This window comes from Bactrocera tryoni, chromosome 5 (assembly GCF_016617805.1).
Source record: "Bactrocera tryoni isolate S06 chromosome 5, CSIRO_BtryS06_freeze2, whole genome shotgun sequence".
NCBI classification, from domain to species: domain Eukaryota; kingdom Metazoa; phylum Arthropoda; class Insecta; order Diptera; family Tephritidae; genus Bactrocera; species Bactrocera tryoni.
The window spans coordinates 15,898,235-15,912,960 of record NC_052503.1 but is presented as its reverse complement, the minus strand read 5'-3'; the positions used below and the strand labels follow the sequence as shown (position 1 = coordinate 15,912,960).

Sequence of the window (14,726 nt, the reverse complement as noted above, 5' to 3'; positions counted from 1 at the left end):
AAGGAAATAGGCAAAAATTCGTACAAAAATAAAGACAAACACTGTTGTAAAACCACTTTTACGAAAATTGTGCACAAAACGTAGCGTATAAATGGGGGAAAAATGCACAAAAAGCTGTAATAATTGTTTGTTTGTAAGCCGATCTTTATGTAAGTTTGTATGAGCGGCGTATAGCTGTGCAAATGTGTGTGACAAAACATATCGACGATCGCAACAAGACACGCACACAGCCACAGCTACTAAATGTAAAGGTATAGGTGTGCGTCGGCTTGTTTGTACTAAGGTACGAGCGTCCGCTAGACATGAAGCCGCATGGAACCGCTTTGAGCGGCGACTTTTGCATTTTGCCGATCTCATCGAATCGCCGCGGTGTCAGTGTTGCGTTTTCATATTGCAATGCTTGGCTAGCTGGCTGGATTTTGTACACTCACATACACACACATACATATGTATATTCATTATTGTTATTATTATTATCGTTATTGTTGTGCTGGATGGCTGGTTTGTTAGTTCGCTTGGATATCTGCTTGATTGGGCGGCTTAGTAGTTTCGCATACAAACACACATACATATTTATATATCAGTAATACACACTTCGCTAGCTGATTGTGTAAGTGTATTTGTGGCGACTGGTGGCGACGATTTTTGTTGCCCCCAGCTCATCCGCTTTGGCCATTAATACCTCATACTTGTTCGAGTATATTAAATTTGATTTTCTTGTTTTATTTATTTATACATACATACTTACATTTATATTTTTTTGAATTTTTTCTAATTTGCAGGTATTGTATTGAATTTACGTTTTGTTTTGTCTCACGTTGTGTTTGTAGGCGGCTATAAAATCAGCCAAAATTATATTTATTCCTTTACAACAAAAAATATGTGATTTAAGTGCTATTAGTGAAATTGTTTTTGTTGTATTACTGTTATTTAATAAAGAAAATTTTATATAAGCTTATAGTAGTCTATTTAAAAATTATTATTATTAAAAAAGCTTATATGTGCATAGTTAAATATTCTTCGGCTGCGCTCATTAAGTGCAATTGATTAATTTAAAAATATTTTTTCCGCTTTTTACTTTAAATATGGGAAATAATTTTGACAGATAAAATAATTTTTTATAAGCAATCATTAATATCATATTGCAATTATATTTATCGAGTGAATCCAAATTTCATATCGCTTGAGTCGGAAATTGAGGGATGTCAGGCGCGCATGTGACACTTATGGGCTCCAAATCTACTTAACCCAACGTTATCAAGTTTGGACACATTAATTATGGATAGATATTAATTCTTCCATTGAGAAACTAAGTGTTGAGCAAGGTAAGGAACAAATAATATTAAGGAATTTAATGTGCTTTGAGCAAAAACTAAGTAAGCAAAGTAAGACTTTGTTCCTAATTTTAAAATTCTGAATTTATTCTTCAAAATCAATATCGTCACCCTCAAAGTAATCTTCTTTGGCCTCAATGCGCTTGTGCCAATGTTTTTTTCAATCCTCAAAACAGTTGTTAAAGTCAATTTTCAAAATATCCTTCAATGCGCGTAGCGATTCACGTTTAATGACTTCAATTGACTCAAACACTCGTGTGAGTTTGCTGAATAACCAAAAGTTACACGGAGATAAATTACTCGAAAACTGTAGTTGTGGCACGATGTTGGGTAAAAATTCATGAAGAATCAAAGAAAGTATGCGACGGTGCAATACCGTGGTGGGTTGTCGACCCATAATTCCGCCCTCTTTTTACGAATAGTTTCGCATAAACGACGCGTAACACTCAAATAGTATTGCTTGTTGACAGTTTGGCTAGTCGGAAGGAATTCGGTTTGCACCACACCTCGATAATCAAAGAAAACAGCCAACATAACCTTGCTTTTGACCTGCTTTGACGTGATTTTTTATGCTTCGGCTGACCTTTGTCACGATATTCGGCCGATTGATCGTCTATTTTGGGTCGTAAGCATAGATCCAAGACTCGTCGCCAGACATTAACACGACACTGTTTATCGAAAAAATTAAGTGATTTTGGAACCAATCGTGTTTCACTTTTCATAGGCCCAAATGCCCTTGCAAAATGATTTTCACTGATCATTCCGATATTCCAACGATGCCAGTAAGATATCTGAGTGTTAATCGTCGATTCTCAAGCACCAATTCCTTTATTTTATTGACGTGTTGATCATCCGTTGATGTTGATGGTCGTCCTGGACGAGGTTCATTGTCCACCTGTTATCGACCATCTTTGAATAATTTGTACAAAAAAAATAAAAAACTTTAAATGTGGCTGCACTGAAGCTATTCCTTTCACGGAATCATAAAAGGTAGGATGTTGTGTTAAGAGGTCGAGCAGCTCGGAGCGCCGGTCCGTTGTGTAACCTAAAACGCCCTTATAATGGTTCATAAGACCCTTATAAATCGAAAAAGCGCTTGGAGCCTATTAAAAATTTATTGAGACGGCTTATATCAGTTTTCGTTATGTCTCCTGGTACGCAGATGGTAAAATTGTCGAGATGTTTCAACCATTTTCAACCAATGGAGGATAAAGTACTTGGATGTTTGCACCTTACTCTCCTCCACAGATCTTTGACAATTTTGTTCAACTAAGATTTTTAGTAAGAACCCCTACGTTTGCGGCAAAATGAACTTTGCTTAACACTAGATTGCCTAAGCAAGTCATTTTGACTGCTTTCGAATTTCAATTAAAAAAATAGTGATTTAAATATTCATTTTGACTGCTTTCAGGCAATGGAGGTATAACTAAGCTACCGTCTTTCTAGTGTTAAAGCAAATAGTCCAAAAGAACTCCAACGTACTACCCTAGGCCAAAAGGATCATGCAGTCGCACAGGAGCGAGCCAACGACCAGAACCTGCTAAGCCCACGCGATGCCCATTGCGAAATCCTTGCGAATAAACTGAGATACATTTAAAGTAATTAATATGGAATAGGTTGTTACCTATAAAAAAAAATAAAACTTAGCAGAAAAATACAAAATGACTTAAAAACTATTTTAACATATTTGTTGAAATAGGGTTGCCACATCTTAAAAAAAAAAGCAAAAGTTACAAACATCTTCAAACAAAAAAATAAGATGGCTTTTGTTTAAACATATTAGAATAGAGCTAAAAAATTAAGTAAGGAAAATATTAAACATTTCGAGACGTTTAAGAAATTATTTTAGAATAGAAAATTCGAAAATTCTTTGAGTTTTTCTCAATAAAAAAGTATATATTTTTATGAAAAATTCCTTTGACGAATAAAAATGAAGCATGGCATGGTATAAGTAGTCCAATTGTCGTGGCACAAAGGCTGCCGTGCTTGGTAGTGTATATAAATACTTGTACAAGTATATTCTTAATTTCATGACAGTTTTGAAGCCCTTTTGTTAAGCTAATTCTCTGAACACAGAGAACATCTTTTTGGCTTTAGTATGCTACAATCAGCTTTGAAATGATACAAACTTGTGAATTTTCCAAGAAAATATGGTATCGACAACGAAAAAATATACACTCAAATTACTCAATACTGCACAGACTCAGCCATTTAAGGCTGAAACTTAATGGGAGTTGAAAAAAAAGTTGTTAGCAAAAAATACCATATACAGATGAAATTTCATTTAAGCTTGTATTTTTTTCTGAAAACTAGTAGTATAAGTACTTAAACAATCACAACAAAAACGCAAAATATCTTTAAAAATAAGTGTAAATAATTTTTATATTTTATGAGCTGAAAATTGTAATTACTTTTTCCTCTAAACATGCATATTTATGTAATTTTGCAAACCGTGGAAATGAAAAATATTTTCTTTTCCGTTTGCACACCCATCATGATATCATACATGTATCCGATGTTTGCCTGCTTTTACTGGTATTTCCATAATCAATTTGCTGCAAGTGATGAATTGCGATTTTCCGTGTATCTCTTTATAGTCTGCAGCGTCTCATTATATCCTCGGCATTTTAAAGAGATTTTCCGTTTATTCGGTGTGAAAAAAATATATTTAATACATACAATATATGTATATATACATAGGCAAATATGCATTTTGGTAAGCGCATGTTTATCAAAAGAAAACGTAAAAAAATAAAACTAAAATTGCATCTCTGTTATGCTCGTAAACATGAAAGTTGAATGGCTTTCAGAAATCGATTATGCATTCAACAGTAAACGCCAGAAGCCACCCATTTTTTGATGGTAGTCATTAGTACCATTGTACGTATTTACGTCTAATGATCAATTTTTAGTGGCAATGGCCGGTAATAAAATTGGAAAGAAATTTGAAGATGTAGTTGCTTGCTTATGTTCGGGTGAAACGCTATTCACTTCCAGGATTGCCAACATGCAGCGACCGCACTTCCTTTGTTTGGTTGCAAGATGGATTCCTAGCAAATACTAAGCATTAAAGCAATTTAAGCTTCGCCGTAGAATTGACTGGTTGGAAAGCGTTCAGCTTTTTGCTGTTAGGGTTGTAACAATACATCCATTTTCCATCACTAGTCACAATCCCTTGTAAAAATTGACTTTCAACCTCTCTTGGCTTCAATTCTTATCACTTTTGAATGTATCCAGTTGCTTTTATACTCTTTTGAAATTACTACATATATGAATGACTCCCAAAAATTATTCGAGCACTTTTTGTGTGTTTGTGTGTGGCAACATTTTCATCGATTTGTGCTTCCAGTTTCTTATCTACAAACTTTTTTCAAAACCAATTTTAGTACTTTTGCTCCGCTAAAGCATGTTCACCATAAACTTCCACCAAAATGGGATGACTATCGGCTGAGGTTTCCTTCATATTAATATAATGATGAAGAACTCTTCGACAAACACCTTTTCCGGCACAAAGTTGAAAAAAGTTGTTGTTGTTTACGCTTCAAATGAATGAGAATGCTGAAGAAAACGTACAAGAAGCTTTTCATTGCATATTCGCAATTGGAACAATGGAAAAGGCAATCTAATGAAAACCGCAAAATTTTTTTTAAATTTTATGATCTCCTCAGATACCAATCCCGGAATTTGACCATTCCATTTTTAAATAAAAGGTGATCCATTTCGAGGTTCCCAATTTTTTTAAAGAAAAAACATAGAAACTTCAATTTGAATGGGAAATGTTTATTATCATTCGAAAGAAAATTCTTCAAAAATCTTCGTGTACACACTCAGCTATGGCTGCTATATTTTCTTCACTACGTCCTGGCCTTTTCGGTCGTTGTAAACAAAAATAACTTGACAGCTTGACACGACTCCCACGCGATTTGTCAAACAAGACCATTGAAAAAGTACCTTTACTTGGATCACCCGTTAGTAGTAATTTAACTAATTTATTTTTTAAGAGAGAAGATATTAAATAAATATAATAACAAGAAAAAACATTAACTGCGGCTGCACCGAAGCTGATATACCCTTCACAGGTGCATTTTTTTTAGTAACTATGTGTTCAGTTTGTATGGAAGCTATATGCTATAGTCAACCGATCTGAACAATTTTTTCGGAGATTACATCCTTGCCTTAGAAAATATTCTATACCAAATTTCGTGAATATATCTTATCAAATGCAAAAGTTTTCCATACAAGAACTTTTTTCCGATCGTTCAGTTTGTATGGCAGCTATATGCTATAGTTAACCGATCTGAACAATTTCTTCCAATATTACATTATTATCTTAGAAAATAACCTGTGCCAACTTTTGTGAGGATACATTGTCAAATGTGTGTCAGTTTGTATGGCAGCTATATGTTATAGTGGTCCGATATCGGCAGTTCCGACAAATGAGCAGCTTCTTGACGAGAAAATGACGTTTGCAAAGTTTCAAAACGATATCTTAAAAACTGAGGGAATAGTTCGTATATATACAGACAGACGGACATGGCTAAACCGACTCTGCTCGACATACTGATCATTTATATATATATAGTTTATAGGGTCTCCGACACTTCCTTCTGGGTGTTACAAACTTCGATACAAACTTAATATACCCTGTTCAGGGTACAAAAATTTCCCAGAAAATTATCAAAATTCACTTTAACAAAAAAATTAATATGAAAGATGCGCCTGCGCCTACCAATTACCGTTTCGATAAGGTACCTGTTTAAACGTGGCACCGGCAGACAACTACAAGCAACTACACGCCTAAAACAAATTCAGAAAATAGACACAACTCTTACGTGTTGACTATGCATAAGTATGTATAAATAATTGTAGAGAGATAATCGGGATGGTTATCGCATGTGAACTCTAACGATATGAACGACATGATGTGTGCCGAGGGTGGAAGTCGCGAGTGTTGCGGTAAATATTGTGGAAACAAATGCATGTGAGGAAGTATGTATTAATATTTGTATGTGTGTATGCATGTGTATATTTATAAGTATGTATGTGTATATTTAAGTATGCATGTAATTAGGTACGTATGTACTTAAGTATATAAGTATGTTTTTAAATCTGTAAATATGTCTGTACTCCGAAACTTGTTAGCGTGTCGCGTATTCAGCGCATGTATAGCACGAACGATGACTTCAGACTTGTAAAGAAAATTAACGCAAATACTGATCTTAAACTAGTACGAATGCATAGAAGAAATAACAATAAAAGCTAAATGGCAAAACTAATAGAAATCAAGGCAGTGTTAGACACATATACACACGCACAAAAAAAAAATGCAAAAATCGACAGAAGAGCAGAGGTAAACAAAAATAACTTTTGTGTTATATTTCGCACTTAAACACACACATATACATACATACACCCACACCCATATGCACAGTAAGTGCGACGCAAACAACGGATGCCATAGAAACTGGCATGATCGAAGCACTTGTAAGCCGAGGTGATCGCTGCGTACAGTTGTAGTTATATGCAAGGGTATATAGATATATAGCTGTGCAGTCAAGAAGCGCCCCACTGTTATGGCTAAGGCCGCTGAAGTAGTTTGTTTCCCCCATTTCGTGCGGCAATTATGTAATTATCAACATAATTATTTACCACACACTAAAACTCTAAGTGAACGCAACAAATGGCGCACAAATTACTATAAAAAAGTATATACTTACATATATATACTATATCTCATATATACTGTATATACATACAAGTATATAGTGCCTGTAAAGGTTCCCAGCCAGATAAAAGCCGCATTGTTGTGATTTTTTTTTAAGTTTTGCAATTTGTCGCAACAAAGTTGCCAATGTGGCCATACGTCACGCAATAGTCTTGAAACCGCTCTTTTGTCTGGCCAAAGCGCCTTTTGCAATGTGCTTGCAATTTCAATTTTCACGAAAAGCAGAAAATCCGCTTGCAATTGCCAATTGCTGGCACATCTTCCACAGCGGCCACGAACGGTGCGCGCCGCTATCAGCCCGTGCACATCTCCGCCAGCGCATGGTTAGCAACAGCTGCTTGCCAGCGACCGGCAAATTTGCTGCCACATAGCTTATAATTGCAGCTTTTTGTAGTTGCAGGCAAAAATGGCAAAAGTAGCAAAATTTTGCACAACTTGCTTATCATTTGCAAATTACAATAGCATCTCGACGCTGCTCGCTTGTAGCAAAATCGAAGAGACTGCATTGTTTCGGCTACTTTGCAATTTGAATACGTATACGCCCCGGTGTCCGACACCGCCTACAAATCGCTTGCACTGGCGTTCGTTTGTTGCTTTCATAAATTAATTGCCAGCGCTGTTTTCGATGTCGAGTAATAATTCACGTGTACACACACACGTATGCATATGTATAAACATATCGATACATTCAATATATACATACATATATATGAATGTATATATATTATAGCATCTGGTTACACAAGTGTTTTTGTTGTTATTTATTTTTTATGTTTTTTCTCCATTTTTTAGTGTTTTGTTTGCAGCTTTGCTTGAATGCTTTGATTGTCCACATTTTATTACCAAGTGTTTAATGCATTTATTTAATAGCGCCGTAGTGTTCATCTTCGTTTTATTGCTCATTTATATTGGAAAATTCGTGTTTATGAATTTGTATAAATATTGCATTTGTATGGATATTGTAATAAAATACTGTCGTGTCGTGCAGTTGTATTGACATATATTATATATCGGTTTATAGTTACATACTATATGTACAAAAACTATACTTGTAAGCAAGAGTATATTTAAAGACTTCTATTATTTGTGCAAACTCATTTTATTTGTAGACAAATTCATCTTGTGTATTTAAGCATATTTTAAGCAGAAGAACTAGTGTTTTGAGTAAAATACATTTTTCTTTAGTTCTACTTACTTTTTTAAGTGTAAGTATATACATAATACCTAAAAGATAACACATCATATTTCAATTTAATCGAGGCAAAATATAAAATTATGGACAATGTGAAATTATTTTTCTAACAATGCCTCTCAGCAGGAGTTTTCGGGTATTAAAGCAGATTTCTGGCATTCAAAGGCTTTTCTTAAGATCTGCAATGCTACTTAGTCAACTTAAGACTCGGAGATTTTATCATTTCTGGATGAGAATTAAAGCAGCATATCACGAATTGGAGAATGATAAAAAAAAATTTGAAACAAGAAAAAATGTTATATAAACCCTTCACAGGTGCATTTCTTTTAGTAATTATGTGTTTAAATAAATCTATGGAAGCTATATGCTATAGTAATCCGATGTGAACAATTTTTTCGGAGATTATATTATTACATTAAGCAGTAATCCATGTCAATTTTCGTGGCAGATACCACGTCAAATGCGAAAGTTTTCCATACAAACCCTGAACAATTACTTCGGAGATCACATTATTTCTATGAGCAATAACTCATACCAAAATTTCGTGAAGATATATTGTCAAATGAGGAAGTTTCCCAAGCAAGCATTTGATTGCGATCATTCAGTTTGTATGGCAGCTATATTCTATAGTTAACCGATCTGAACAATTTCTTCCAATATTACATTATTATCTTAGAAAATAACCTGTGCCAACTTTTGTGAGGATACATTGTCAAATGTGAAAGTTTTCCTTACAAGAACTTATTTCCGATCGTTCAGTTTGTATGGCAGCTATATGTTATAGTGTTCCGATATCGGCAGTTCCGACAAATGAGCAGCTTCTTGAAGAGGAAACGACGTTTGCAAAATTTCAAAGCGATATCTTCAAAACTGAGGGACTAGTCCGTATATATACAGACAGACAGACGGACGGACATGGCTAAATCGACTCAGCTCAACATACTGATCATTTATACTGTATTTATCGCACTTGTTACGTTAAAGTGTAACAACTCAATACTTCCAAATTTTAGTTTTTTGCAAGAAAATAATGGGCAGGGTCATCTCTACCCACTGTAAAAATCGTTCAGTGATTTGTCTAGTCTTTGGTTAAAAAACCGTTATGACTCTCTCTTTGTTTTCAGAATGACTTCTTTCGACTCAACAGTTTTTCGTCTCTACTGAAAATGTTCAAATTTTGAGTTGTTACACTTTAACGTAACAAGTGCGATATACTTTATAGGGTCTCCGACGCTTCCTTCTGGGTGTTACAAACTTCGTGACAAATGCAAAGTTACTTGTTATATACCCTGTTCAGGGTATCAAATTATCAATCTTAAAACTTTTAGGGTAGAAAGAAACTGGTTTTCTCACTTCTATTGAATTTGATAGAAAACAGAAAGTCCAATGTATAAAGTAACATTAGAGAAAAGTAAGCCAAGAGTAATGACTTAATCATGTTTAATAACAAGAAAGTATTATTCTACATCAAGTTGCATACCTAGTGTGACAGCCTACAAAAAATAGATTTCTGTGAATCAACAAACACTACTCTTTAAACTGTTTTAAAATTTTAGCAATATATTCACCTGAAATGCAAAATAACGTAACAACATTTTCGGAAATTTACAGTGACATGAATGAAACACGAAATAAAATGGAACATGAGTGAAGAAAAATTTTAGTATTGGATTCCTATGATGCCTGTGGGTTACTTAACCCTGTAAAAATCCAATAGTTGTCGGCCTCCTTTTACGAATAGTTTCGCGTAAATGGCGCAAAACACTCAAATAGTATTCCTTATTGAAAGTTTGGCCTGACGGAAGTAATTCGGAATGCGAGACACCTCAATAATCGAAGAGAACTGTCAACATAATCTTGATTTTTGACCTGCTTGGACGTGGTTTTTTTTGCTTTACTACGATACTCGGTCGATTGATAGTCAGTGTATATAAATTCCATACAATATAAATTCCATATATATCCTTATACAGACTTACATATAAGTATAATTTATATTTTTATAAAAAGGGTCATCCATATCGAGGTTCTCTACTCTTTTAAAGAAAAAGCCCAGACACATCAAATTTAGTGGGGAATGTTTATTATCATTCGAAAGAACATTCTGTAGTATTTATTTTTTGAAAATTATCTCTTCCGACTTGAAAACGTCGGATCTTCTAGGAACTTTACAAAAGCCCATAGAGCGAAGCGATGTAGCTTGGGAAGGTCGAGTGGCTTCAGTTCTTGCCTAAGTTGTATTTTGTTCGCTTTCAATTTAAGATTTCGGCGTAAAATGCGCCAAATCATTCCATAAGTCAGTCCGAGTTGCTTCGTATGCCGAACCGACCATGGTCTTCATATACACTCTCAGCTACGGCTACTATATTTTTTTCACTGCTTGCTGGACGTGCTCTATTCGGTCGAATATTACCTAATATTGAGTGCTGGGTTTCAAAATGGTTGATGCTGTTGCCAATAGTATGCTCAAAAGCTGATTATGTTGACCATAAGTTGGGCCAAGCGCGCAATGAACACATTCCTTACAGAACGTGAATTATATAAATTATTATTTTTATTCAGGCTGAAGTCTTTCCATGCTGAAATTCCGAACAATGCCGAGCAAAAATAACATGACACCTTGACACGACTTATGAGTGATCTGTCAAAAAAATGATATTGCGGAAAGTACATTTACTTGGATCACCCGCTATAAGATTAAGTGTATCAAAATATATTGAAACTCATTAAATTTATTTTCCGTGGGCTGTCTCTTCATCGCATTGGTTGATCGGGACACAACTTCGTCTATCTTTTTTCTAGATTTTGGATTAAATAAACTCGCTGATATGATATTAAAAAATATATAGCTTTTATTCAAGTCTTCAACTTTGTAGAATCCGTTTTAGGTTTGAAAATATTGCCCTGAAGAATCATATAACCAAGGTATTTATTGTTAACCTTAAATTTTGTTTGAATAACCCAGTGTAGTGGCGGTATAAATGAGGGAAGTGATTGCCCTTCCAAAGTGTAGTTATTGACGATATATAATTTATTCTAGATAAAAAAGGACAATGGATAAAAGCAAAAGCAAATACATTAAAGGTATTCCAAACATACTCACTGCTAAAAGCGGACACTTCGCCGGCAAGTTGACAACTCGAATAATCTCACTCGCGATAATTTTTAACAAACGACTGCTATGCACGCCGTTTAGTACCTTACAGCCGTCCTGCTCCATATTCAGCAAATTCATTTTTTTATTGTTAGCACGTAGCATATCAAGTTTGACGTGTGCCGTGAAATTACCACCTTCATATAGTTCGAACTCAACATAAACTACAATTTTATTGTCCACACTGTAATATTTGTAATTGAATACACTGAAATTATACCTTTGACCGGCAGTGTAGTTCATATAATACATACCAATGCCAAGGTTGCGCTTAAATCAAGAATATAAACTTTCTTTCATAAAATAATTTAAGAAAATTTTTCCAATTACCTCGGAGTTATTGAACTCGTACAGTAGTGGTAGAATTAAAAGCACTACGACAAATCTCTTGCCGATATCCAACATGTTTCCGCGAAGTTTTGACTTTTCAGCTTGGAATGGGATATAAAATCAATTGATTGATGCAAAAGAGTCATTTTTAATCCATTTTTTTTTAAATTTGGATAATTTTATACCCATTAGTGGCATTTAATCTCAGTTAAGCTCTTTTAATGTTAATTATGTTTAATTATATATGAATAAATAAATATATATATATTAGAGTGATTCAAAAAAAAATTTTTTTTTTTCGTTTCGTACTTGGAAAAATAGGTTCTTAGACACCTCTAAGAAAGCCTCTCCAAACATGAGTTTTTAATTGTAACGGAAAGGTTCACCTACATACAGTTTTCTATTTTTTCTTATTATCAGATTGAAAAATTTATATCTCGCTTCCAACTACTTAAAAAAATATCTTGTTCCTTGGATTTTGTAGGAAATTGAATGCTCTAAAAAAAAGTCATTATGATTTTTTCATAAACCCAACCGTTTAAAATATATTAACGGTTGAAGTTTGATTATTTTTGGGAAAATTTTTTATTTCTTATGAATTTTATAACTCAATGAAAAAATCATTATGAATAAGGTTTTTGGAGAGGCTTCCTTAGAGGTGTCTAGGAACCTATTTTTCAGAGTATCAAACGAAAAAAAAATTTTTTTGTTTTGATCCACCTTAATATGCATTGATGTTTGACGATGAATATCTCGTAAACGCTTAACTTAATCGAAAAATCATAAGAGACCATTTTTATAGAGCAGTAAATTTCCTACAAAATTATGAGTTTCAGCATTCATAATAATTTTTTTTCATTGAGTTATAAAATTCATAAGAAATAAAAAATTTTAATAAAAATAATCAAATTTTAACTGTTAATATCCTTTAAACGTTTGGGTTTACGAAAAAATCATAATAGACCTTTTTTGTAGAGCATTCAATTTCCCACAAAATCTAAGAAACAAGATATGTTTTCAAGTAGTTGGAAGCGAGATATAAATTTTTCTATCTGATAATAAGAAAAAATAGAAAACTGTATGTAGGAGGACCTTCCCGTTACAATTAAAAACTCATGTTTGGAGAGGCTTTCTTAGAGGTGTCTAGGAACCTATTTTTCCGAGTACGAAACGAAAAAAAAAATTTTCTTTTTTGAATCACTCTAATATATGTACCTTATATGTTAATAACTAATTTCAGTTTGGTGCTGTTGTTGGTTATAAAATGTATTTCGTATATAATATTTTACTAAAGAAATCTATTATTTTTCCTAAAGATCGATTTAGTAATCTGTATTTCGGGTTTTATAACTGCGATTGCTTTGTGTACTTTGTTTGAGCACGCGTCAATGATAATCACCGGGAAAGAGAAAATACGTCGTATTTTTTTTTTAAGTTGACTTCGGTAAAGACAAAAACGGAAACCAGGTAACGGAAAATGTGAATAGCGTTTATGGTGCTGACAATGTAACAGCCAATCATATTCAAATTTAGTTTCGTCGCATCTGATCTTGCAATTTTAATGTCAAAAGGCACCATGCTTTGGAAAATTAATTGTCTGAGTTACGCTTTGAATTCAATGAAAACATGTTTCCAGGGTAGACTTTAGATTGAGTTTACCTAGTTTAGAGAAATCTAGCTTGGTTACTAAAGAAGCGCACACTTTTATCATTGCGTCATTTTGGTTAAAATATCAAAACCTTTCTAAAAGAGGTCGGTATTTTTATACGAAAATTACTTCAACCGCTGTACTTGACTGTTTCGCGCATGCGTGGCGTTTCAACACTTTAATTATACCCGGTTAGGTTTGCTGGAATTGGTATATTTAGTTAAAGAGATGAAAATATAGATAATTCTTAGAAATTATACAGTTTTTCAAAGTGATAACTTTCAAACACGTTAACAAGTTCAGGACTTTAATTTTGGCGAAACCTCTTTAAGTTTGTAAATATTGCCCTGAAGAAGCATATACCCAACATATTTCATGTTAAGCTTAAATTTTGTTTGTATAACCCACTGTAGTGGCTGAATGAATGAAGGAAGTGGATCCGCCGTCAAAGTGTAGTTATTGACGATATATAGTTTATTCTATATAAAAAAAAGAACAATGAAAAAAATAAATGAAAGAAAGAGTAAGCTTTTAATGTATTTCAAACATACTCACTGCTAAAAGAGGACACTTTAGCGGTAAGTTGGTAACATGAACAATCTGATCTGATATAATTTTTAATAATCTACTATTATGCACACCGCTGAATAGATTACAGCCATCTTGGTGTGTATTTAGCAAATTCATTTTTTTATCATTAGCACGTAGCATATCAAGTTTGATATCTGCAGTGAAATGAGTATCTTCATATAGTTTAAATTCAACATAAATTACAATTTTATTGTCCACATTGTAGAATTTGTAATTGAATACACTGAAGTTATACTTTGGACCGGCAGTGTAATTCATGTAATACATACCAATGCCAAGTTTGCGCTGAAATCAAAAATAGAATTTTTGTTTCATAAAATAATTTAAGCAACTTGTTTCAATTACCTCACAGTTATTGAGCTCATACAGTAGTGGCAAAATAAAAAGCGCTAAGATCAATCGCTTGCCGATATCCAACATGTTTCCGCGAAATTTCGACTCTTCAGCTTGGAATGAAATATAAAACCAATTGATTGGTGCAAAAGAGTCATTTGTAAATCAACTTTTTTTTATTTAGGTAATTTTATACCCATTAATGACATTTAACTTCAGCTAAACTCTTTTAACGTTAATTGTAGTATATAAATATATATGAAGAAATATATACACATGTATATATATTTTAATAACTAATTTCGTTTTTGGTGTTGCTGTTGGTTATTAATGCATTTCGTGTACAATATACATATATGAAGTACATTCAATAGAAATCCAATATTTACAATACCAATTACCAATAGACAACTGTAGTA

General features: G+C 33.5%; 1 protein-coding gene across 1 annotated transcript; it reads right to left on the bottom strand.

Annotated features, from left to right (window-relative positions):
- Positions 1-11,107: 11,107 nt before the first annotated feature.
- On the bottom strand, positions 11,108-14,407 carry LOC120777022. The gene is made up of 5 exons (XM_040108134.1): positions 14,320-14,407; positions 14,025-14,259; positions 11,736-11,836; positions 11,355-11,675; positions 11,108-11,287 (listed from the first exon to the last, which is right to left on the bottom strand). Exons 1-5 carry the CDS (start codon positions 14,392-14,394, stop codon positions 11,108-11,110), a joined length of 912 nt encoding a protein of 303 aa, XP_039964068.1. The 5' UTR covers positions 14,395-14,407.
- Between the last annotated feature and the right edge of the window lie 319 nt (positions 14,408-14,726).

Coding starts and splice junctions, on each gene's coding strand:
- LOC120777022 (XM_040108134.1), bottom strand. CDS start 14,394: ATGTTGGATATCGGCAAGCGATTGATCTTAGCGCTTTTTATTTTGCCA. Junction 11,837..14,024: donor TGGCTGTAATCTATTCAGCG/GTGTGCATAATA, acceptor TCCCATTCCAAG/CTGAAAAGTCAAAACTTCGC. Junction 11,288..11,354: donor CGAAGTGTCCGCTTTTAGCA/GTGAGTATGTTT, acceptor TTTTTTATCTAG/AATAAATTATATATCGTCAA.